Raw genomic sequence first — 26,021 nt, forward strand, 5'->3', positions numbered from 1 at the left:
CTCTTTTTTTTTTTTTTAATTTTAAAGGAACAAAGGGATCCATTCCTTATTTTAACTGTTGTTGCAGTGAAGATGGGTTTTGGGACTTTTAGAAGCCAGAAGCCAGGAGAGACCACCTAAACCACAAGATAAAAACAAAGGACTCATGCACACTGGGAAAAAGAATACCAGCACTTGAAGATTAAATGTTGAATACCTGCTGAATGCTCCCATTGAGATTTTTCTTAAACTTCAGTAACCTCTTAGGACAGTTCACTGAAGAAACATTGATCCCTGGGTGGAGTATCCTACCATTGACCAATCTGAAGAGTTAAATCTGCGTTTGACTGCTCTCTTTTATCGGGAATATTTTTAGGCTAGCCTTTATCTGATCCCCTAAGCAATTGTAATCATTAATTGACCCAGGAATCTCTAAAATATCAGATTAAAAGATGAACAGTACAATTCTTATCTAGATACAATTTTTGTCCCTATTAAAGACGAGAGTTTTCTAATATTTTGACTGACAATATAACTTAAGCCTTCTTTTTAGTGACAGTGGTTTCCATTTTGAAGCTGTTTGGATATTCAACATAGTAATTAAATTGCTCAATATAATGTAATTGCATAGCTATGATAAATCATTTTCGTAGTTGCGTGAACATTTTTGTTAACCATATTTAAGAATAATTTCGGGACTTAAATGCTCATCTGGGCAAGGGTCATTTCTCTTTAGCTAATTCATAGTTTTAATCTGCTTTATAATACTCTCTCTTCTAACATTGGCATTAGGTTACAGAATATGGTCTTACTTTAAAATTTAATTCAGGTTTGGTTTGACGGGGCTCTCTTTATGCTTACCTTGGTACTTCTTTTGAGTGATGAACACCAAATAGATAATATTCCTTGTAGCAAAGTACGTTTTTAGAAAGTTTCACTGTTTTTCATTTTTGGCATTTGCTTTATGAATTTAGTACTTGGGCAGGCAACAAAGATCTGTTTTTTACCAACTCCCATTAGTTAATGTGGAGAGAGAAAGAAGTGTTTTGATACTTGTTTGTCCTCACGTCTTTAGCCCAATATATTTTTAAGTGCATGAAGATAACTTTCTGTGCTCAGATGGAAAACTAAGTTACCAAGTCAGACAGTATTAACCAAGAAATGGTATATAAATGTCTGATGTTATCTTGGAAGAGAGGGACCTATATTCATGCAAAGTAAATTATAGAAGCATAGTATTTTTATTTATCCCACAAAGCCCATTGGAGATGGTCCAACAAATGCTTGAAAAGCACAAAAAAGGGGGAGGTTTACTGATTAACAAAAACATGGTGTCAGTGCTGAAAAAGTGAGAGATCAAAGTGAGCTACAAAGAGCAGTAATGAGGCAGCTGTAAGAGTTTGCGGGGGGAGGGTGCACCAAGGGGCACAGACACCTAGAAGGATGGCTGTTACAAGAGAGGTGGTACTGATGGGATTTTGAAGTTGGTGAGAAGTGGGCATATTTCCTTTCTGCCTTTAGCCATAGATGGAACTTGTAGGTAATAGAGATCAGCATTTCCTCTAGTAGTCTTTAGCCACAGATGGAATATGGAGCTATTACCTGAAGCTGTTTTTCTACTCAAACCTCCCTGGATGTGGAAGTCTCAAGAGTTTAATTGTGTGGGAGGAGGGTATCGTTTATAGGGTGGGAAGGCTTTAGTAAATAAAGATGTACACACACCGCCCCAAGGCCTTATTTGTTTATATTTTCAAACCGGGACAAAACCTCACCTTTGTAATGTGATTGATGGAAGCAAAGAATTTTGAAAGGTACATGGTTTCTGTATAAAAGTAATATACTTACCAGGATTGTGTTCCATGGAATAATTCGGTTATGTGTTGAATACATTTGTTATTAAACCTTACTGTTCTTACTTGTATCAGAAACAATGTGCAGAAAGTTTCCTTCCTGCACGTAGTATGATTAAAACATTACATACTTTCTAGTTTTAAGGCAGAGGTATCTATTTTTTATTCATTTGATAGATACTTAAACACATAGGTACAGGAGATAATGGAAGTAAACAAAACAAGCTCATTGAAATCACCAGTAATTCTCTAGCTTGAGAATACATGCTGACTGGGAAGACTGACTCAATACCCCTCCTACCTAAAGGCCCTCCAGAACAGAAAAGGGATTTTTGTTACTTTAAAAAATTGAGCTCTAGTCATTTTCAAATAGATAAAAATGTAACATGAGTCACCACTCTAAAATAATTAGCTCAGTTTCACCCAATTTTCTAATTTTGGGTGTAGTTTTTAAAAAATACGTATTTTTTAACTTGGAATTTTAACATTGTTTTTTGTTTTGATTTTTTTTTTTTTAAACAGGTTTCTAAGCATGAATTGAGGAACAGAAGAAGCAGAGCAGATGATCGGAGCAGCATTTGTTTCTCCCCAAATCTAGGAATTTTAGTTCATATGTACACTAGCCAGTGGTTGTGAACAACCATTTACTTGGTGTAAAGAACTTAATTTCAGTATAAACTGGCTCTGGGCAGCATTGATGATGCCGTGTCCCGAGTTGTAGCCGCTGTAATTGTGAATATTAACTGAGATAGTGAAACATGGTGTCCAGTTTTCTATTGCATTTTTTCAAGTGGAAAAGTTAACTAAATGGTTGACACACACAAATTGGTGGAGAAATTGTGCATATGCCAATTTTTTTGTTACAATCTTTTATTTTGAACTATACTGCTTTGAGATCTCATTTCAGAAGAACGGCATGAACAGTCTTCAGCCACAGTTGTGATGGTTGTAAATGCTCACAATTGTGCATTCTTAGGGTTTATCCATCCCTGGGGTTTGCAAGTTGTTCACTTAAAACATTCTTAAAATGGTTGGCTTCTTGTTTGCAAGCCAGCTGATATGGTAGCAACCAAAGATTCCAGTGTTTGAGCATACGAAAGACTCTGCCTGCTTACCCGTGCTAGAAATAACAGCATCTAAAGTGAAGACTTAAGAAAAACTTAGTGACTACTAGATTATCCTTAGGACTCTGCATTAACTCTATAATGTTCTTGGTATTAAAAAAAAAAAAAAAAGCATATTTGTCACAGAAATTTAGTTAACATCTTACAACTGAACATGTATGTATGTTGCTTAGATAAATGTAATCACTGTAAACATCTATATGATCTGGGATTTTGTTTTTATTTTGAAATGGGAGCATTTTTTGTTTACAAGTTCATTAAAAACTAAAAACTGTTTCTGTAAGGAAATGAGATTTTTTTTAACAAAAATGCCTTGCTGACTCACTATGAAATCAAAATCTCCCCAGTTTTTTAATAGACTACTTCAAGCCATTTGTTACATACTATTCCTTTGCAAATCATTTTTAGATTTAGTGTTAATAACTTTTCCTCAGATTTTTTTTTTTTTTTTTTTGGTCTGAAGGGGAAAGGCATTCTTACAGTTTTCTTTTTTTAGTGATTTGCAGGCACAGTACCTAGTGCTGCAGCAGCCAGGGCTTGGTGGTGTTAACTCCTGCAGCCTCAGACTACACAGCTGGACTGATTTTGAGTAAGAATGAAAGCGTTAAAGGGTTTAATTAACATTTTGTAGTTTTTCTTTAAATTCGTGTTAATTAGAGTTGAGCAGATTCTTAACCTTGGAGAGCTTCCCACTGGGTGGGGTTCGCGTGATTCCTGACCCTCCCTGAGCCCCTGTTCTTTTCCCTCAGTTATCTGCGCTTCCTCTCAATCTTAAATGCACTCTTTTCTTGCCTCTCTCTGACACAAGAGAAAGAAAAACTTATTGACAGTAATTCTTTAAATAGTGTAATTTATTCATTTATAGCATGTCAAGATAAATTAAAAGAACCTTTGTTTGAAAATGCTGCCAGAAGCCTGTTGTGTAAATGTAGGTATTTTGTAAAAATTACCTTGAAACTGTACATTGACACATGTTTGGTCAGATTGTGTCAGGTTTAAGTTTTATTTTTTCTCTTTTAAAACTACTTTAGCAATAATTAATCCCATGATTACCACATTCTGCTATTAAAGGATCTGTTAGCACCATCACACTGCAGAAAACTTAATGAGTGCGAACTTTGGGGTAGGCAGCTTATTTGTTTCTTTTCTATCCACCTGTGTCAGTTAAGGTATTTGTTTCTTGACTAATAAACCCTTTGATACTTTTAGCCAGAAATCAGTCTCATAAAGCTATTTTTGAGTATAGTTTGTGTAAAATAAAAATGTTTAGCTTTGGTAATAACTTTTCCAAGCTGAACTCCCTCTAGCAAGATATTTTTCAGTGCTTTTATTTACTATGCACTTAGACTATGCACTTTTTCTGAAATATTTTTGTAACACTTAACTTTTTTGTATTTTTGCCATTTGAAAAGGTTGTGGTGTAGTTGGTCTGTAATTAAGTTGCAGATTTAAAACTGCTGTTAGCTTTGTAAATCAAAATATAGGTGTTTTTGTCCTGGTATATCTTCATTCCACCTGCAGCTGGAGCTGGAATCCCATTGATCTTCTAGCTACCATTCATTTTCTTCACAGTTCACAAAAGAAGAATGTGAAATTCAGTGAATGCTGTTACTAATCCTGTCGGGAGATGAATCTCATTTCACCAAAATTAAATTATGTTTTTCCACTAAAATGATACAAGTTGAAGACACATCACTCTGAAATTGGAAGACCTCACCACTTAAGGCTCCGCAATGGCTTACCCAGCTGAACTCTAGGTTACCACTCTACTTTGTTCACCCATTGGGGGGTGCAGTGTTTTTTTTTTTAATGTTGGGAGATGGCCATTCTAACTACTGTTGAATGTCTCTGTTTTGGGAAGGTATAACAAGAAAATAAAAAAGAATATATATGAAGGGAGAGACTGGTTATCTCCTCCCATATGGTTGTGCTCATGCTCCTATGGCCTACAAATGACATTTTGGAGGTTTGTGTTAACTTTTTCCATCAACAAATAGCAAGAGATTTTCCTATTTCTACTAGTCCTTGCAACACAATTAAAACGTTTCAAGCAGAGAATACTGTAATGATTATAAATGGAATTCTATTGTAATAAGAATAACAAGATTTAGAACCCAAGGCAGTAAGTTAGTGTTCCCTAACTAACATTTGCTGAAATAGAGAGTGGGTTCTTTCAGCTTGAGTAGAATGAACTGTCGGGCTTCTAAGAAGGGTGCCTTAGACTTTCAGCTCCTGAAAATTCAACAGTCTGCTATAGACTCTACTGAGCAAATGGGTATGTAGCAACATTTTAGGTTTTCTCTTAGTTTTTAAATGGATAATTTGATCAAAATATGAGTAGGTCTGTATGAGGTATAGCGGAGTGTCCATTTAGCTCTGATAGGCTGTCCCCTTAAAAGTGAGACAGAGACTATACCTTGACAGAGTTGGCTTGTGTATTTATTTTTTTGAAATGGCCAAAGATGGCGATGAGTCGAGAGTAAGGTGATCTAATCAGGCTGTGCATTACCAAACAGTACACTGTTGAAGTAAAATGACTTGGTTTTCTGAAATGGCTTGTTAGACAAGTTTTGAGGACATAGGCAAAAGTGCTGAAAATGTTGAGCAATAGGAGAGCTCTTAGGCTTAGCTGTCTGCTGCATGTTTCAAGCTGTGGTGGATGGCATTGTGTCTTGCTGAGGCTGTGGACCCACAGTAACTAAAATTTTATGATGAGAAGGAAAACTTGCCAAAGCTGTAGAGACCTGGGTATTCATACTTCAGTTGTTTGGTCTCTGTCCTTTATCAGCCTGGCAGGGTGAACTGATTGCTTCTACCTTCTACCTTTACCAAACCAGATCCATCGGAGTTTCTTGAGGAACTGCTACTATTGGCTACTGTGGACACCCATCTGGATCAAAAATTAGGAAGACATGTTTGTAATGGTGATGGTTTTAAGTACTAGGAGCAGTTCGTTGGTGTCAGTACCGCGGAAGACCTGAACCAGAGCTCCTGGCTCCCTAAGAGACTTCCGAATGGAGAGAAGAGTTAGGTGGAGATGGATGAAGTGTTTAAGTAACCAGTAAATGAGATTTATGTCCTTCATAGTGGGGAGGCCAACCAGAGTATGCAAGAGTTGTAGTTGAAAGAAGTGTAGACAGATGTGGGAGCCGATAGAGGAGTGGGGAGGAGCAAACGAAAAATCTGAAAGATGGGACTATGGAAGGTAGAGAACAGCTGCAGGACTGGAAGGGGATGGGTACAATTCAGGTGCTCTTTGGAAGGATCACAGAGTACTCGAGTCAAGTGGAGGTTGCAATTAAGCTCTAGCCTAGAGACCAGGGCTGTTCGTGAAAGCAAAAGGGCATGGAAAACCTGCGAGTAGGAAACCAACCTATTCAGAGTCCACGTAAAGAGCCCTTTATAGTTCATTTTAGTATAGACAAGAACGGCAGGGGAGGGTTGGTAGTGAAAAAGGGTAGTGTGGAATCTGCAGGTTATACCCTATTCTGTCCAAATAATGAAAAATACTGAAGGAGACTTTTTAGAGGAATTTATGGTTCAGGTCCAAATCCCAAGTTCTCCCAATATAGTAACTTATTTGGAAGAAGTGGGGAGAGATTCCATATTAGGATGAAATTTAGCAGCTGTATGAAACTACTTTCAGTTCCTGGTTCCCCAAAGACACTTTGTAACAAAATATAGATGTTTTATATATACATTTCTTTGCCATTAAAGATTGATTTATTTTAGACTGGGGGTGGGGAGAGTATTAAGCAGACTGGTTGAGCGTGGAGCGAAATGCTACGGTCTCATGATCCTGAGATCAGGATCTGAGCTGAAACCAAGAGTAGGATGTTTAACCAACTGTGCCACCCAGGCACCCCTTTGGTGCCAATAAAAATGATAATACTGGGGCACCTGGGTGGCTGAGCGGGTAGAGCATGTGGCTCTTGATCTCCAGATTGTGAGTTTAAGTCCATGTTGGGTGTAAAGCTTTACAAAATGTACAAAATGTAGCTTTATTCTCGAATTAAGAAAATTTTTGTTCCTTTTCATTGATAAAAGCATGACTTGCACAGCTACCTATGAAATACCGTGGTTCAAACATTAACAAGGCCAGAGCTGGGTCACCTTCGTGAACTGAGTCAGTACCTGCAGAAATAGTATGTGTTTTATGTAGGCCTTTAGTCTGCAAGGTGCTTCTTAAACTTTATAGTTTTGTTACTTTGGTATCATTTAAAGGGCACCTGGCTGGCTTGGTCCTTAGAGCATTAGAGCATGCAGTGGCATGACATCAAGAGGGATCTCAATGGAGTGAGTTCAAGACCCACGTTGCCCATAGAGTTGACTGAAATTACAATAGTACAGTGGTCTCTCCTTTGTGCTCAACATTGTTTATATTGTTTACATTGTGCCCCTTTATTGTTTGTGCGTCTTCTCTTCAAACATGAGCTTTAACACTTCATTTCTTAAAACCGGGTGGGGGGGGCTCATGGGAGGGAGCTCAAGGCTGTGCCGCAGAGGGGGAGGGAGGGAGAGGGCGTTCTAAGCATGCATGATGCCTGGCGTGGAGCAGGATGCTGCGGGGCTCCATCTCACAACCTGAGATCACAACCTGACCTGGAATCAAGTCAGATGCTTAACTGATTGAGCCACCAAGGTGCCCCTGTACCTAATATTTTTTTTTTAAAGGTTTTATTTATTTATTTGACAGAGAGAAATCACAAGTAGATGGAGAGGCAGGCAGAGAGAGAGGGAAGCAGGCTCCCTGCTGAGCAGAGAGCCCGACGCGGGACTCGATCCCAGGACCCTGAGATCATGACCTGAGCCGAAGGCAGCAGCTTAACCCACTGAGCCACCCAGGCGCCCCTGTACCTAATATTTTAATGTAGGTTTTTGTAAGAATAGACATGCTGCGGGCGCCTGGGTGGCTCAGTGAGTTGAGCCTCTCTGCCTTCAGCTCAGGTCCCTGGAATCGAGTTCCTTGTCAGGCTCTCTGCTCAGCAGGGAGCCTGCTTCCACCTCTCTCTGCCTGCCTTTCTGCCTACTTGTGGTATCTCTCTCTCTCTCTCTCTGTCAAATAAAATCTTAGAAAAAAAAATAGAAATGCTCATACTAACCATGGTACAATTATCAAAATCAGAACATTTTAAGATTGACCCAGTTTTCTAGTCCAGCCTGTTCCATCAGTTATCCCAAGTGCCATTGATTGTACTTAGTTGTGTCTGTAGTGTTTTTTAATTCGGAACAGGCCCTCACCCTTTTGTCTTTAGTGAGTTTCTGTGTGTGTGTGTTTTCCAGCTGTGTTCACTGAGGGCCTGGAACCTGTGCTAGGACAGTAGCAGTGAGCATACCTGAGCACCAGTTCTTCATTTCTTTTTTTTTTTAAGATTTTTTTTATTTATTTATTTGAGAGAGAGAGACAGTGAGAGAGAGCATGAGCGAGGAGAAGGTCAGAGAGAGAAGCAGACGCCCCATGGAGCTGGGAGCCTGATGTGGGACTCGATCCCGGGACTCCAGGATCACGCCCTGAGCCGAAGGCAGTCGTCCAAACAACTGAGCCACCCAGGCGTCCCCAGTTCTTCATTTCTAAATACTGAAAGGAACCATGCCTCCTTGGAGAAATGTTTAGCTTTAGGGCTAGGGTGGAGAAAATACAAGATGAACCTGGAACATTCTGTTGTGCTAGAAAGAGAATTATCAAAAAATGATGAATGCATGTCAGACCACTGGAGCCTCTCAAAAGACTCTTACTGGCCAACTGTGGATCAAGTAGATTATGAAAGTTTTGATTACAATATAACATTAATATCCATGATTTTTGTATTCATATAAAAATGGGGAGAAGGGAAAACATTTTTAAAGTATCAGCTAAGAAAAGTAATATATTTGAAAAGTCATTTTACTAAAGGGAGAAAGCGTAAGTTTGATGAGCAGGACATTTACAGTGTCCTAAAAATATTACTTGCCATGCAGTAATACGCATTACTTGCTGAGGGACATTATAAAAAAATACCTAATCTGGACACTCCATTGGAAAGGTGGTGTGATCATCCCATTTTAAAGATTGAAATACTAAGTTTCATAGAATGTTTTGCAGATTAAGGAATTTGAATCCATATAGAACTTCACAGCTGTCAATTCTGTGCATCATCTGACTTCATCCTTCTGACATCATGGAAGTTACTATTCCTCGCATTAGAATAGAGAAGGGATGCTTGGGTGGCTCAGTTAGGTGTCTGCCTTCGGCTGGGGTTGTGATCTGAGTCCTGGCATCGATTGCCCCATCAGCAGGCAGCCTGCTTCTCCCTCGGCCTGCTGCACCCTTTGCTTGTATCCTCTCTCTGGCAAATAAATTTTTTTTTTTAAATTGAGAAAAGGATTAGTCAGGATGTGGCATCTGTGAAGTTTTACAGAGCCAAAACCGAAACCTGATTTCCTTTAGTTTTTATATGGTTAGACCCGGTGTCCTATTTTTTTTTTTAATTTTATCACCATTTGAGAACCAGAGTTTGCTAATATTAACCATTTATTGAATGCTTTATGCCAGGCGTGTTACATGTATTAATTTGCCTAATTGTCACAACTTCCCAACAAGGTGAGTCCTGTCGTCTTTTACTTTTGTGGATCCTGAAGCCCAGGGTTGCAGGGGGGTACTTCCATTCTCTTGGATTTTCAAACAAGAATTTCCCCCTTTAGAATAATTTATGTTGTCTATGTATCTTTAAAGTAACATCAAATAGGATGGCAGCTTAGGAGTTTAAAAAGTCCAAGACAGTGTCATCAAAGGTTTTCATTAAGTCATCGGTCTACTTGGAATGTTAGTAGAGTTTGCATTTAGGACCAAATACTAGATCTTGTTTTCTTCAGTCTCTTGAAGATGATAGAAGTGAAGCCCCAAAAGATGTACAGATGCGCTGAAATTGCCAAAACCAAGACGAGAACCCAGGCCAAAAAGAATTTGTTTCCCCTGGTGGCATTGGCCATCAGCATTTATCAACCAGCTTTTACCTAGTTACCAAGTACCTCATCTGCATGCTAGTGATAGCAAGAAGGTATCAGTCAATTGTGCTACTCTCCAGTCTTAACTAAAAATTGAAATTGGTTTTTTGAAATCACCTTAAAACGATTAAAATTTAAAATAGATATCAGTGTTGAATAGTGTAAGATAGGCTCTCCATGTCTAGTCGAGAGTGGAATGCATTAATAAAATTGCATTCTGCTAGGGAAACAGGAAATTATTTTTCCTTGGGATTGTGAATATTACCTGCACATTTTTGGAGCATTTTCACATAACCCGGTTTGTGCAGGTTATCCGAATAATACTAGTACATTAGGAGCACCTGAGTGGCTCAGTGGGTTAAGCCTTTTCCTTGGATCAGGTCATGATCTCAGGGTCCTGGGTTCGAGCCCCGCATCGGGCTCTCTACTCAGCATGGAGCCTGCTTCCCTTGCTCTCTGTCTGTGTCTCTGCCTACTTGTGATCTCTCTGTCAAAAAAATCTTTAAAAAAGTAATACTAGTACATTGTCACTGAAAAGGGTCCCCCCCCCCAAGTTCTGTAGTACTTTTATCCCTGATGATGACGTAGAGGATAATGTCTTAAGTAGAAAAAATGTAGCCCTTTCTCAACATTACCATATTAAGTCTGAAGTGTTACTGACCCAGAGAAGTAAATAGTTTGAATAACCATTGGAAACAATTTCTGTGGGATGTCAGGCAGCCATACATTGGTTCTCTGCCAGTGGACAGTGGCACAAATCTTAGTGGTGATAAAATGCCGCATTAGATATTTAGGATTGGAAGAAAGGGGGGAGAGGCTATTTTTAGAAACTGCTCTCAACAGTTGCTAAGTAAATATTTTTTATTAATTGCAAAACTGGTTTGCACTGTGGTAACATGCAACTCCATAAGGAGTGTAATGTTTTAGTCCAGGTTTAGAAGCACAGGAAAACCAGTAAGTTAGCCTCCAGATGGGAGGTGTGTGTGTGTGTGTGTGTGTGCGCGCGCGCGCGCGCGTGCACACGAGTGCTCATATGCAAGTGTGAGTATAAAGACCAAAAAACATGAAAACATTTTTTAAAAGATTTTGTTTTTTCATGAGAGGCGGGGGGAGAAGCACGCTCCCTGCTGAGCAGGGAGCCCTATAGAGGACTTGATCCTAGGACCCCGAAATCATGACCTGAGCAGAAGGCAGATGCTGAACCATCTGAGCCACCCAGGCACCCACATGAAAATACTCTTTGAATATTTTTAACATTTTGACCAGCCTTCCCCTTGCAAAATGGTGAAGAACGTATAAACTGCTGCTGCTTTATCTTGAGTTTTCTATAACCACGTATGGGTTTTTTTTTTAAGCCTGTGTACAAAAGTGCAAGTTGTGCACAAATAGCAATAGGGATTAATTTTATTCACAAATAGATCAGCAGTTAAAGAGCATTTACTGAGTCCTTAAGTGCCAGGTGCTGGCTACTCGCTGTGAATTCAGGAGCAACAGCTCGTAGGAGAAAGTTCACATGAGATTCTGTTGCCAGAATGAGTGCGCACCAGTGAAGCAGATGGAAGTCCGAGGAGATAATCTCCGAATTGCATTTTGAAGGATGAGTAAGATTTCATCAAGCGCAGGAGACTCCTCACTTTGAGAATAAACGTGGAGGTATGGCAGCAAAGCACGCCCACATGAATAATTTAGTCTGGCTGAATACCCAGTCCTTTAGCACAGAACCCACCGAGTGGTTCAGGCCATGTGCCTGCTAGAGGTTTGCATCTCTTACAATGAGGTTACCTGAGTAATACATAAATTGTACACAGGTTTTTACAAAAAGTTGAGAATTCAGAAGTAAAGGCATTCTCACTGGAGTACAAGTTTTTGCACTGCAGTCAAGGAGGACATCTGAGCATAGGAATAATGAGAGAAAATGACCTCGTGTGGTAGGGGCAGAGGAGGATAACAAGGTGCTGGGAAATCAAGCAGCAAGCATAACCGGAGGTTTCAGAAATGTGTTGGGCGGGGGTAGGTGGTGGAGTTAAGGTAGTTCTCGGAGCAGACAGCAGAATATCCTGATCCCCTTGCATCCGGTCCCATGCCTGTCTACAATGTCCTGCTCAGGGTGCTAAGAGTTGCTTCAGTTACCTCCTAAATTGGTGGTGGTGGTGGTTAGAAGTCCTTGGGTCCTGTTACATACTGAAGCAAGTCTTTTGTTGGGTTTTAAGGTTGGTAATCTGCCCTAGTGGGATAAATGTATTCTGTGTCATTTTCAGTGCCATTTGTCTATCTTCAATGTCTGTCTGTAGAGGAAAACATGCTGTGCTATAACATCAGGAAGGACAATATAATACATTAATTTCACTCTGAATGTGTCTTGTCACCAGGAGAATATTAAGCCGAATGGGGGATTTTTGCTGCTTGCAAAATCTGGAGATACCCAGTGCTCTTAGTTTTTTGTCTCCAAACACTATATATGGAATGGTAACAGAATAACAGTAAATGGAAAGTAAGCAAGATCATTGAAGCCTGAAGCTGTGATCTTCCTTTGGAATAAAGCCCTGTTCAAGGTCACAGAGCTGATTAGCGGCTGGTCTAGGAAAGAATCCAGCTGGAAACTTTTTGCCACTAAGCTGCTGCTCCAGGCACAGGACAGTGATTGTCGTTAAGTATAATTCCGGGGACCAATAGCAGTATGTGGGAACTTACTAGAAATACAAATTCTCGGGCGCCTGGGTGGCTCAGTTGGTTAAGCGACTGTCTTCAGGTCATGATCCTGGAGTCCCAGGATCTAGTCCTGCATTGGGAATGAGGAATACAAATTCTCAGGCCCTGCTCTAGACCTACTGAATCAAATTCAGGATGGAGCCCAGCAGTCTGTGTGTTAAGAAGACCCCTCAAGTGATTCTCATGCTCACTAAAGTTTGAGCAGCACTGGCAAAGGAGAATGAGACCAAATGGGAAGTAGAGGGAACCTTGAAAGGCATCTGGGTGTAAGATGTATGATTTGTTTCCTTACCTATAAAAAGGGAGTAACTCCTAGAATGTCACCCTGCTGGTGGCTGTAAACATGGAGTGAAGTCAGAAACACCGTGTAGGTATAACGATTTGCCCCAGACAAGGGAAAGCTGAAGTTGTGTGCATCTCTTCCCAACTCCACATTCGGTGGCATGTTGGTAGCTAGGAATGAGCTGTGATGGGAAACTGGAAAACCTTGCTCAGGACTTTCCTGTTCATCTACAACAGGTTCCAGATTACAAAGCTCATCATGTTTCTTTGTCCTAGTTTGTAACCCTCAGAACTTTAAAATTTAAAATTACTTCTTGAATGATTGACATAAAACCCGTTTACGTTGCAAACTTTTAGAGGGGAAACCTGAGTTCTGCATCTTAACAGGACTTCATTTTCTATCAAAACCCATTATCCATGAAGCCCCACATTTTGCATAACTTTAAGGCATAGGGTCAGAAATCCCCCAAGCCAGAGATGTAGATTCGGAAGTTGTCCACATAGAGACTGTAGTGATAGTTGAAATCCCAGGACTAGGTGAGTTTTTCCAGACCCCATTTTGATCTGTATGTGAAGAGTGTTGAACACACAGCCCCAGGGGCATACAAAGATAACGGGTAATGAACTACTAAGGAAGAACCGGAGTCGTCACAAGGGCATCCTGAAAGACAGCAGTGCCATACGGAGAGGTCAAGAAGGAAGCTGCCTGGTTTATATTCGTCAAGAGACCTCATGCTAATTATTGCAATGGCCAACCTTGAGAATAACAGATTTATGCAAGATGTATCTCTCACATTATGGAGAAATACATCTCTGCCTTCCAGGCTGACGCAGCAGGGAAAGATGCTAGAGATGCGTCAACAGTGAACGGGGTCAAAGGGAGTGACGTGTATCTTTTTTTTTTTTTCCATCTGCCATTGGCCAGAACTCGGCAGGCCCACTCTATCCGCAAAGGAGACTTACAAATGTAGCGGAGAAGATAGGTGTTTAGGTAGCTCTAATTTTTTTGGTCCCATTGTTTCCTAGTACTGTTGGGAGGAAGTTGGATGTGTCAGAAACGGCCTCTGGCTGTTCCTACTCTCAGGTATCCAGGCTAGGTTTTCCAGGAAGGCAGAGCCCGGAGCCAGTAAACTCCCACGGCTCTCTGGCACAGACTCCTTGCCTCTTTCAGGGCTTGTCACATAGGAAAACAAGCATGCAGTCCCCGTTGCTAGGAAATCTATAAACACAGCAAGAAATAATCTGCTGTCTGCTGAGGGTTTAGCGTTGCAACTCTCCCATACATGACCAACAGTTGTCTGACCTTTGGTGGGGGCGCGGGGTGGAGATAAGTTGGCATAGAAATATGAAAGGAGAGCGTGTATCTGCCCTGCCGGAAGAGGAGTTTCTTTTAGGATAGAAGCCATAATTATTTTTTTTTTTCCCTTTGTGTTCAGAGAGTCTAGCACAAGAAGGTGACAAGGAAAACTGCTGTAGAATATTAACGTAGACCAGGGTAGTATTAGCTTTCTCTCAGCAGTGGTATGCTGTTGGTTCATTGGATTTGGGGTCGCTCAATTAAAATCCTGAGTTATCTCTTTTTAAAGATCTGTTGCCGGACCACATCTATCTTGAACCTATGCAAATAATAATAGCCATTAAAAAATAACTTGTTTGGGGGCGCCTGGGTGGCTCCATGGTTAAGCCTCTGCCTTCAGCTCAGGTAATGATCTCAGGGTCCTGGGATCGAGCCCCACATCGGGCTCTCTGCGCAGCAGGAAGCCTGCTTCCTCCTCTCTCTCTGCCTGTCTCTCTGCCTGCATGTGGTCTCTGTCTCCATCAAATAAATAAATAAAATCTTAAAAAGAAACCAAAAAACTTATTTGTCTATATGCTGATTTGATGTGTTTTTTCCTAAGTGAGCTCTATGCCCAACATGGGACTTGAACCCACAACCCCAAGATCAAGAGTCCCATGCTCTACCAACTAAGCCAGCCAGGTAGCCTGTCTACATGTTGAAAATCAAAGCTTTAAATGTCTCTCCCATCAATCAGTACTACCCCCAAAGGAGATCAGCAAAAGCTCCCCAATTTCAGCCTCTTAGAAAACAGAATTATAATTCTATCCCTAACTATAAAAGGGATTTTTATCAATACTTGCTCGAGGTTGTGTGTGTGTGTGTTGCATTGTGTTTAAACATCTCTCCAGGGCACGTGGGTGGCTCAGTGGGTTAAAGCCTCCACCTTCAGCTCGGGCTTCGGTCGTGGTCCCGGGTTCCTGGGATCAAGCCCTATATCAGGCTTTCTGCTCGGCGGGGAGCCTGCTTCCTCCTCTCTCTCTGCCTATCTCGTCTGCCTACCTGTGATCTCTGTCAAATAAATAAATAAAAATATTTAAAAAAATATTAAAAAAAAAACAAAAAACGTGCTTTCAAAAGGCCAGTGTTGCAGGCCTACCTAAATCTGACAACTTAAATGCTTTTTTTCCTCCAAACTGTGCTGATCCTTCAAGAAGACTCCGAAGCTGAAGTAGTTTCTTACGCTTGCCTCTTGCTTCAGAACCTGCCATCTCTTCTGCTTCCCCCAAATTCATGGAGGTTGACTTTAACACTTGTTTGAATTAGGTTAAAAACTGACTTTGGAGCCCACACTGGAGGTGGCTTGTTGCTTTGGTTACACGGAGTGCCCTGTGATTAACCACGCACAGGGCGTGAGAAATTCTCCGCTCCGGCTGCTGGGCCGCTGGAGCTTCAAGGCCCTCACAGTGGCTAGCTGAGCATCATGACTCACTTTGTCTCCACATGAGTCTACTCTTTTGCTTCCCTAAACCTGCTCTTCCTCCTGTAATTAATTCTCTCTTGAAGAATGGAAACTTCCACGCTGAACACCTGAGAGCAATCCTTGACTCTTGATCAAAGTCCAACTCCTCACTGTGCTTACTGGTTCTGCCACCGTTGGGCCTTTATCATCTCTTATCTGAACCACACCAGTAGCCTCCGGTCAAGCCTCCTTGCCTTGGGTCTAACCTCTCCAATCCTTTCTCAACTTCATTCTTCCTGGATCTGTTCCTTTCCCCCTCCTCTCAGGTTAATGACCAGACTCCATGATCCGTCTCCTGCTTCACCAACCTATCCCAGCTAATCCCTTGACTTCTGTTCTCAGCCCAATCTCCATCCCGACTCTCTGCCCTCCAGATACACTCACAGTCCCCAGGACTCACTGTGTCATCATGCCCTCGTATACTTCTCTGTGCTAGAAATGCCTTCCACTTTCTCCTCCAGTCTGCCCACGAGTTCAGTTCAAGCGTTTCTAGAGTTTCACCAGTCCCACCCAAAGAGTCGACCACTCCCTCCCTCTGGGCCTTCACTGCAGCACCTTCCTGTGTTTGCATTTGTATTTCTGTGATTACTCAGCCACACAGTCCTCCCTCACCAGACAGAGAGCCGGGACTCTCTTTTCTGTCTGTAGTCTTCATGCTTGAGGAATGGCGCGTGAATAGTAGATGCTTAGTGAATAGTTCTTTACTGATGGGCGCATGGACATCACCAGCTCAGTTAGAACTAAGACAAGACTGTCTGGGACAAGGGACTTTGACCCAGACAGAAACAGAGATCTATAGGACACAAGGTCTCAAAACTGGCATATGTTTCACCCAGAGATGTGTTCATTCCTCAGGAGCCTAGTGGGGAGAGCAGGAGAAAACACGAGATTTAAATACTAAATAATAGCTAAGAGTCTAAAAATCTTACTATATTTTTTTTTAATGAAGGAACATTCATGATCATAAACCTTTAGTGTAAGATCGTGCTTTTTAAGTGTACATTTAAAAATATGATCCAGGGGCGCCTGGGTGGCTCTGGTGATTAAATGTCTGACTCTTTGGTTTCAGCTCAGGTCATGATTTCAGGGTCCCGAGATCGAGCCCCGCATCAGGCTCTGTGCTCAGCTGGGAGTCTGCTTGTCCCTCTGCTCCTCCATCCCCTCTGTCTCTCAAATAAATAAAAATTTAAAAATATGTGACCCAGTACTCTTTGCAGGGAGGAAACTGAGGACCAGAAAGGAAGAACTGGGGCACCTGAATGTCTCAGTCAGTGGATCATGTAACTTTTTTTTTTTTTTAACATTTTATTTATTTACTTGACAGAGAGAGTGACGGGCAGAGGCAGAGGGAGAAGCAGGCTCCCCGCTGAGCAAGGAGCCCGATGTGGGACTCGATCCCAGGAGGCTGGGATCATGACCTGAGCTGAAGGCAGCTGCCTAACCAACTGAGCCACCCAGGCGTCCCAGATCATGTAACGCTTGATCTCAGGGTCATGAGTTCAAGCCCCATGTTGGGTTTAGAGTCACTCACAAAAAAAAAAAAAAAAAGAAAAAGAAAAAGAAAGAAAAATGAAGAAGAAAATGACCACACTGTGAGGCCACAAAGCAAGTTAGTGGCACAGTGGTTTCTTCCCTCTTAATCCTGCTTTCTGGTCACACTATACCAGAGTTCTTTTTTTTTCTTTCTTTCTTTCTTTCTTCCCCCCCCCCTTTTTTTTTTCTCTATACCACAGTTCTTGGGTGCATTGGGTTTAGGTCAGAAAAGGGGGAGAGCAAATGGTTCTTCTCGCTTCTCCCAAGATAAGGAGCTGGAAGTTAGGTAAGAGTTTCTTTCTCCTTTCTTTTTTTTCTCTTCTCTTTTCATTTTCCTTTTCCTCTTCTCTTTTTCTTTTCCTTCCTTTTCTTTGTAATCTCTACACCTAACACGGGGCTTGAACTCACAACCCTGAGATGAAACGTTGCATGCTCCACTGCCTAAGCCAGCCAGATGCCTGATAGATTAGCTTCTCGAGCAGAGTGGAGTGTGGATGGTCATCTTGATCGCTGCTGCTGAGTTTGTCTTTATATTCTTTTGCTCACATGTCACCTAAAAGACATTTGAAAAGTGGTATATCCCTTTGTATGCTTTTAAGCTGATATCAATTTTTTTTTATTATAACCTTAAATAGCTGCAAAGGATGTACCTGGAGGGTTTTTGCAAGATGCTGCACGTCGGCTCCTCTTTTTTGAGCATTAGTAGAAGGCAATTTTGAAATTTTTATCTTCAATTCTATCCCCAAAAGTTGCCAATAAAAGGCATCTACAATGTGGGCTCCTTTCAAGTACAGCTTTGTTGGGCCGGGACATTTGTCGAGAAACTGGCAGTAAACCTTTCAGGGGTAGCCCTGCTCGCCATCATCCTTTGATAAAAGTATACGGACAAATTCTGGTCAGAAATTTTACATTATTCCTCTCTCTCTTTCCAACTCCTATCTCCATCCCATTGGCATCACAGGGTTTTATCCCACATCCTATTCATTTTCATGCCCTACTGTCTTTCAATGATTGCCATATTATACTTTTTTGAAATAAAAATATGCACTTAAATTCGAATGTTAATTTTTTAAAAGTAAGCTCTGTGCCCAACGTGGGGCTCAAACTCATGACCCTGAGACCAACAGCAGCATGCTCCACTGACTGAGCCAGCCAGGCACCCCACTAACCTTAATTTTCTTGTGACTGTATACCTTGGAGTGTTGTTTCTTCTGGCCAGAGATGCCATTGCAGTCATTATACCTAATTGATCAAAGTCACATGAGTGCTTTACAGATATTGATAGCAATTTGAATATGGGGAGTTAAATTTTATTTAGATGGATTTTTAAAAAAATTTTATTCATTTATTTGACATCACGAGTAGGCAGAGAGGCAGGCAGAGAGGGGGAAACAGGCTCCCTGCTGAGCAGCGAGCTCAATGCAGGGCTCAATTCCAGGACTCTGAGATCAGGACCTGAGCTGAAGGCAGAGGCTTAACCCACTGAGCCACCCAGGCGCCCCTAGATGGATTTTTTTAAATGCACATTCATGTATACATGCATCTGTGTTCTTTATTCCGAAACAGAGCTAGGAATCACCATCAGTACTACCCTGAGTACATTTTAATCCATGTCTGAGTTTTGAAGCCTGGCTCCCATAATCAGAGCTGGAAGAGGTTTGGTTATTGCAATGTCACTCAATTCTTTGATTCTGCCCAAGATATATGCTAAAAATTAGAGATCTTTTATAAAGAATTAGTGAACAATTCCATTAGATCTTCCTTCAGAGCTGTGTCTTGGCGACCTCTTTTCTCTACGGCTGTTTCCCCAAAGGAGCTTCCAGAACAAGGTAGAGCAGCTGACAACAGGCCCCTAAGAACAGAAGCTCCTTGGGTGGAACTGCCCGCAGGCCTCACAGCAGTAAGCCTCCAGGAAGCTTCCGATAGTCCTCTTCCAGCTCCGACCCACCCCTTTCCCTTCCAGGTCTGAATCTCTGGATCTAGTTCCTGAAACTCCCAGGAGCTGAAAACCAGGGCTGTTTTGGCTTCCCACTCTAACAAGTCCTCTCCCTGAGCGGACTATCTCCCCCGGCAAAGACTCACCCTGGGTAATTAGCCCATCAATCCAGGGGTCTAGAACAATGGTGCTGCTCTTAAAAACAGCATCAGCAGAGAAATGGCCTCTGCAAGCTGGCCTGCCACATTCACCTCCTGGGTTCGAAATGATGGGCATTTTAAAAGGCCCATTTGCGGAAAGCTTTCGGTGTCAGCTTTTTCAACCATTTACAATTAGCTCCCGTACAATGTCGGTGACGAGAGGGCTCTACGCCTAGCTCGCCTGCACTAGCATTTCTAGTTCAGGGCATTCACTTCCGTAGCTGGGCCTGGCTTGGATTCCTGCCTCTTTCTGAGCGCATTCATTGTCTCTGGTTTCACCAGGACCCTCTGCCTGTCTTGCTCCCACATCTAATAAAGATGAAGTCACAACATCAGAGCTGTGCACATATCCGTAACTTCTTGCATTATTAACCTTTGCTCTGAAACAGAAACAGAATCCTCTTTGCTCCTGGAAGGCAGCTTGATGCCTTGGAAAGAGAGCGCGGGAGCTGGTGGAGGCCAATGCCAGGGTGACCTGACTTTACTCTGTCACTGCCGGCAAGTCAACTTCGCTCCCTTCTCCACCAGTGACACGTGGCAGTGTCCTGCCACGTATACAGTTGGACACAAATGTTTGCTCCATCTTCTCCCCCTACCCAGGATCACGGGAAATTCAAAAGCTTCCTTCTGGGGGCGCCTGGGTGGCTCAGTGGGTTAAAGCCTCTGCCTTCAGCTCAGGTCATGATCCCAGGGTCCTGGGATCGAGCCCCGCGTCGGGCTCTCTGCTCTGCAGGGAGCCTTCTTCCTCCCCTCTCTCCATCTGCCTGCCTCTCTGCCTACTTGTGACTTCTCTGTGTCAAATAAATAAAATCTAAAAAAAAAAAAAGCTTCCTTCTGTTTAGATAGTGCCAAGCATACAGTTGGCTGTTGACGAATGTTAGCGGCCATTGTTAATATTCAAGAGGACGATATTCCCCAGAATCGGAGGCCTGTTACAGGAGGAAATCTTTCTTCATGATTACAGGGAACATGGAGGATCAGGTAGATTTTTTTTTTTTTTAAGATTTTATTTATTTGAGAGAGAGTGAGAGCTAGAGACGAGTGTGAGCACACACAGAGGGAGAGGGAGAAGCAGACTCCCCCGCCCCCGCTGCCGATGAGCAGGGACCCCGATATGGGGCTTTATCCCAGGGCCTTGAGATCATGACCTGAGCCGAAGGTGGTTGCTTAACCGACTGGGCCCCTCAGGCGCCTCTGGATCAGGCAGATTTCGATGGAGGAAAGCTCTAACTGTTAAGCGGACCTGGAGGTTGGAAGCCTTATCTCCTTAAGCCCATCGACCCAGTGGGAAAACTGAGGGCCACACTGCAGGGACCCAAGCTGGCAGGGAAAGTGGGTGGAAGGGCTGCTTTGCCAGCTTGGCCTGACCCAGCTGGTTTCCACAGGTCTTCTCCAGGCGAGTGGGGCGGTGCCCAGGCTGTGGGTGAGTCATGGGAGCCGCATGTCTGGGCAGCAGTGAGCCCTACCCGCCCAGGGGAGGGAGCGCTGGGGCACGGGGGAGAGCAAGGCCTGCCCTGCCGTGGCTGCTGGGAAGAGCCGGCTCTCCCAGCCCTGAGCCGGACAATAGGAAATGCTCCCTATGTCCTACGGGGACCTGGACAACCGCGGCCCACGTTGGGGAGCCGGAGGCGGCCCAGGCCCTGCTGTGGTCCACCCCGAGCAGAGAGACCCGCATGGAGACGGGGTAAGGGGAGAGAAGCCCTGCGAGCCATCCGGGTCTCAGCCCCGGAGCTTCCGGAGATCTGGGTGTGGTTTCCGGCCGCCTCACCGGCTGTGCGACTCCAGGCAAATCCCTCAACTCGGCTCGATGGTTTTTTTTTTTTTTTTTTAAAGATTTTATTTACTTATTTGACAGAGAGAGATTACAAGTAGGCAGAGAGGCAGGCAGAGAGAGAGAGGAGGAAGCAGGCTCCCTGCTGAGCAGAGAGCCCGATGCGGGACTCGATCCCAAGACCCTGAGATCATGACCTGAGCCGAAGGCAGCGGCTTAACCCACTGAGCCACCCAGGCACCCCACCATGGGGTTTTTTTTATAAGCATTCAATGTTTCATAAACCACAGGTCAATAGAAAGGACTCTGCAAATGTCTAGTTGACAGACCGAGGGTATGCCAGGCAGAGCCCGGTCAGGGCCTGGGCTGGACAGTGATGTCCCTCTGAGGTCTGACGAGGCTGCCTAGTGGTCCCAATGGTTGAGTGCCTCCACCACGAGGGTCACGGAGACCAGACGGTGGAGGCAGGCGGTTGCTCCTTAAGTCCCGGGGAGCCTGTGACTGTGTCTGAAGCAGGAGGGTGACTTCAGGTGTCTGGAAGGCAGAGCTATACTGTGTCTTTAAACCTAAGTCTTGGCAGGACTCAGTTGGTTAAAAAAGGAAAGAAAGAAAGAAAAAGAAAAGAAAATCAAAAAGTATTAGGCTTGTCATGTTTCCTTGGTGAGGCGACATGGGCAATGAGGACAAGGCAAAACGTCAGCCCGCCTGGGACACACTCGCACTTCACCCCTGGGGAGTTAAGAAGACCCTGGCCTGAGCTTCTGGAGGTCCAGGCCCTCGTGCCAAGTCCAGGTGTGCTGACAACGGCTACCACTGTAGAATGAACGAAGAATCAGGAGGGACACCTGGCTGGCTCAGTCGGTAGAGCATGGGACTCTTGATCTCGGGGTTGTGAGTTTGGGTACACCACCTTGGGTGCAGAGATGACTTAAAAAGGAAATCTTAGGGGTGTGTGGGTGGCATAGTCGGTTAAATGTCCAACTCTTGATCTCCGCTCCGGTCTCTGGTCTCAGGGTGGTGAGTTCAGGTCCTGTGTTAGGGTCCACACTGGGCTTGGAGCCTACTTAAGAAGAAGAAAAAAAAAATCTTAAAAAAAAATAAAATAAAATAAAAAGGAGACTCTGTCCCAGTCCCTTATTTTATAGGAAGGAGAACAGCCCAGAGTGGGAGATTGATGTTCTGGCAAGTCACACAGCTGGGAGTGAGAGAGCCATGTCACAAATGTTGTCCCTCCCCTTTTCAAAAAGGGCCTTGTGGCAGGGAGGGAGACCTTTGTCTGGCCCCACCAGAGCCCTCTGCCCCTTCTCCAGGTCCAAGCGATGACCTTCCTTGTCGGGGAGAGGAGGTGAGGTCACCAGTTCTCAGGGAAGGGGAGAGGCAGTGCCTGCCTGCCTGGGATGGTCCGGTCTCCACCTCACCTCACCCTCTTTGGCCCCAGGCAGGAGCTTCTAAGGAACCTGGCTGGGCAGCCTTCGCCTCCTTGGAAAACCTCCAGAGGAATTACAAGGCAACAGTCCTTGTCTGCAGTCTTCAAAGGCCCTGGCACTCCCTGTCCGGAAGGGCTTGGGCTGCCCCTTTCCCTCTCCTGGGACACCAGGGCCCTTCCCCTTCTCTCCACCGCAGAGGTGCGCCTGTGGGAGAGCAGAGGCATAGCGCCCTTGAGCGACTTTGCAGAAACAGTCCCTTCCAAGTCATCCTTCACAAATACACCACCACGTTATGGCAGCCCTATGTCTAAAACCCCTCCCGGGTCCAGTAAAGCCCAAGTCTGAACAAGCCCTGACTCTAGAGCCCTCGTCACCTCCCAGACTGCAGCTCTGTGGCTCTCCCTCCATCACCCCTCCAGCCAGCCTGGCCCCTCCCTGCTTCCCTCTCTCCAGAAATGGCAGCCCAGTGGCCTTAGGACATTTGCACTTGCAGCACCCCCACCAGTCCTCCTGATCTTTGCTGAAACGCCACCTAAGGGAGGCCTTCCTGGATCACCCTATTGGAAAATGCCATCTGCCCTTCACTCCTCACTTCTTTCCTGGTTTTACTTTTCTCCAACTAACATACTGTGCACTTTACCATTACTTTCAAGTCATAGTCCTCCCCTATGCCAGGATGACCGCCACATGACAGCAGATGTTTTTGTCACTCTGTTCACGCATGGCTGGATCCTTGGGATGTCACATAGTGCCAGGCACACAGCAGGCCCCCCACAAACCCCGGGGAACACTGACAGGATGATGAGAGAATCACTAAATAGGTGAAGAGAGCAGCAGAAGCTAGCTCACCCCCTGGGCAGGAAACGTGCCCGCTCCCCACTCTGGAACTCCTGAACAGTACCCAACTCTCCAGATTTTGTAAAGAGGGAATGGACCAAACTGGGGTCCAGATCTTGGCTGTTAACACCCCCTAGGGCACCACCTCTACCCCACTCCTCCAAGCCCATCTTTTATTTTTTAGGTGACTTTGTCTGCCCTTTTTACCCCAATCAGAATTCTCTGGTTTCTTTGCATTTGTTTTGGTCTCTGGAGGTACAAATCAGATATAATAAAAGGCACACAGGAAGCCTGCAGGTTGAAGACTTTTTATATCTATAGCCACTGTGGGCCACCTCCCCCCATTCTGCCCCCACCCACCCCCTGCAATCCAAGATGAGAGCCATTTCTACCTGCCGAGGAGGCTTCCCAGAGATAGCTCTCCTCCTCACTTGAACCCCGCAGGACTGGCTGCGTCTGTCTCAGACCATCACCTAAATGAGGACCATAGGCGGTGTGCTATGGTGTCTGGCTTTTCTTGCTCAGCCCTGTGTCCACCAAACTTCCCCCACGTGGCCCCAGATCTTCAGATTTTGTTTTTTTTTCACTGCTCTACAGATTCCTTTTCACACCTTCTTGAGTCGTGATTAGGAGATGGGAGACAGTTCCTTCATCAGGCCTAACAAGGAACACAGGGAGCCCCCATACTTGCTCAGCCCTCTGGTCTCTGGCTTCTTGTAGACGCACAGACTGGAGAGGGACTCCATCGCTCTGCTGCAGACTTGGGGAGGTAGACCAGCACTTGGAAGGTGGACCAGTGTCCTGGGCAAGGACAAGAATCAGGCATTTGCCACTCCTTGGCGAGGTGACTCTGGGCCAGTCGGTAAGCCTTCTTTCCTTTGACTATAAAATGCGGAGACAATGATACTACTCCCTCTGCACTTGGCTGGGAAGAGGAAAGACAATGGCGCATGAGTCTGGTACTTGGGGCAGGGGAGAGGTTGGGTACATGCTTGCTCCTAACATGGGTACATGTTAGAGCTAAGACTGCCATACACTCATCCATCATTGTCTTTACCGGGATCTTTGCCCAAGGGGCCAACCCACAGCTCTGTCCTGGCCATCTCCCCTCACCCCCACAGTGCTGCCTGCTGGGGCCTTGATGTCCTTGGCTTGCGTAACATTTTGTAAGGAGCCCAGAAGAAATACAAGGAAGCACACCTCGGTAGGGACCATTTACAAGCACCATAATGAGAGCTTTGTATCCTCATTAGATAGGATTCATGAATAGACCTTCGTTCCAGACTTTGAACTTGAGATTCGTAAAGTGCTGAGTGAAGACGTAGTTCTAAGTGCGGAACACAGGCACCAATTTGAGATTCAATCTGCTCGCCCAGATGGAGGACGCTGAGCCGCTCACGCCCACTCATCATGGTCTGTGCCTCCCAGCTCCAAAGCTGCCATCCCCACAATGAGGCCACATGTGAGACACGGCCCCACTGAGGGGGCCTGGGCACATTCTGGGAACACCAACGTCACTCCGTGACTCAGCCCCTCAGGACTATCAGCCGCAGTGTCGCAGTGACTGTATCAAGGGGCGCCTTGGGAGACTCAGAGAGCCCTGGCGATGACCATCCCCTCCGCTTCAAAACGTCCGAAAACACTGACAACAGCGGTCATAGTATCTGATAGGGTCACACATTGAATGTGTCGGTCACACATTAAATCAGACTCTGAGGGGCACATGGGTGGCTCAGTGGGTTAAGCCTCTGCCTTTGGCTCAGGTCGTGATCTCAGGGTCCTGGGATCAAGCTCCGCATCAGGCTCTCTGCTCAGCAAGGAGACTGCTTCCCCCATCTCTCTCTGTCTGCCTCTCTGCCTATTTGTGATCCCTCTCTCTGTCAAATAAATGAATAAAATCTTTATAAAGGAAAAATTAAAAAATCGGACTCTGAGCATCTGGGGAGCCACAGCTGCCCTTGCTGACGGGTGAGGTAAGGTCTTGGGACTTGCAGGAAGTGCCTGCCTCCACTGCGGTCTTTCCTGATGCTGACCAAGCTCCGGGGGTGCACAGTTCACAGTTCCCCCGCCCCCACCGCCCAACCCCTGGCAGGCTGCGACACTCCGGCAGGGAGACAGCTGTATGCACACGGGGACGTTTGTTGCGTGATGACTGTGCAGGCCCTCGTCCACTGGCCCATTGAATCCATTCAGCAAGTCGATGGGGGCAGGTTATGGGTTGAATTGTGCGCCTCCCCCAAAGCAGTTGAAGTCCTCACCCCAAGACCTATGAAGGGGAGCTTCCTTGGAAGTGGAGTCTCTGCGAAGGATCAAGGTCAGATGAGGTCATTCGGGTGGGCCCTGATCCAGCAGGACTGGGGGCCTGACGCAACGGAGAAATCTGGATGCGGAGTCAGGCATGTGGGAAACTGGGATGATGGGGTAGCTGTGGTGGGTCTAGAAGGGTCCCCCAGAGGACCTTGGCTCCCTGACAGGTGGGCAGGAGCCCTCCCAGGCTGCAGGTGTCCACACCCACTCACACTCACAGCAGCCTGGCGGCTTCCCCCAGAGAAGGAAGTGCTGAGTCAGTGGCTGGGGGAGGGAAATGCCAA

The 26,021-nt window shown here is 44.7% G+C and overlaps 1 protein-coding gene across 3 annotated transcripts in view; it reads left to right on the forward strand.

Moving 5' to 3' along the window:
• CSNK1A1 (casein kinase 1 alpha 1) overlaps positions 1 to 4,848 on the forward strand; it is a 45,354-nt gene extending 40,506 nt beyond the window's left edge. For 2 of the 3 annotated variants that reach the window (XM_044231712.1, XM_044231684.1), the window contains exon 10: positions 2,352 to 4,848. In XM_044231712.1, coding sequence (XP_044087647.1) covers positions 2,352 to 2,359 — 8 coding nt within the window. In that variant the 3' untranslated portion in view covers positions 2,360 to 4,848. Of the gene's footprint in view, positions 1 to 27; positions 1,886 to 2,351 lie in introns of those variants that run through there. The other variant, XR_006381748.1, reaches the window with a different exon arrangement.
• The last annotated feature ends 21,173 nt before the right edge of the window (positions 4,849 to 26,021 follow it).

This window comes from Neovison vison, chromosome 1 (assembly GCF_020171115.1).
Source record: "Neovison vison isolate M4711 chromosome 1, ASM_NN_V1, whole genome shotgun sequence".
Taxonomy (NCBI): Eukaryota; Metazoa; Chordata; class Mammalia; order Carnivora; family Mustelidae; genus Neogale; species Neogale vison.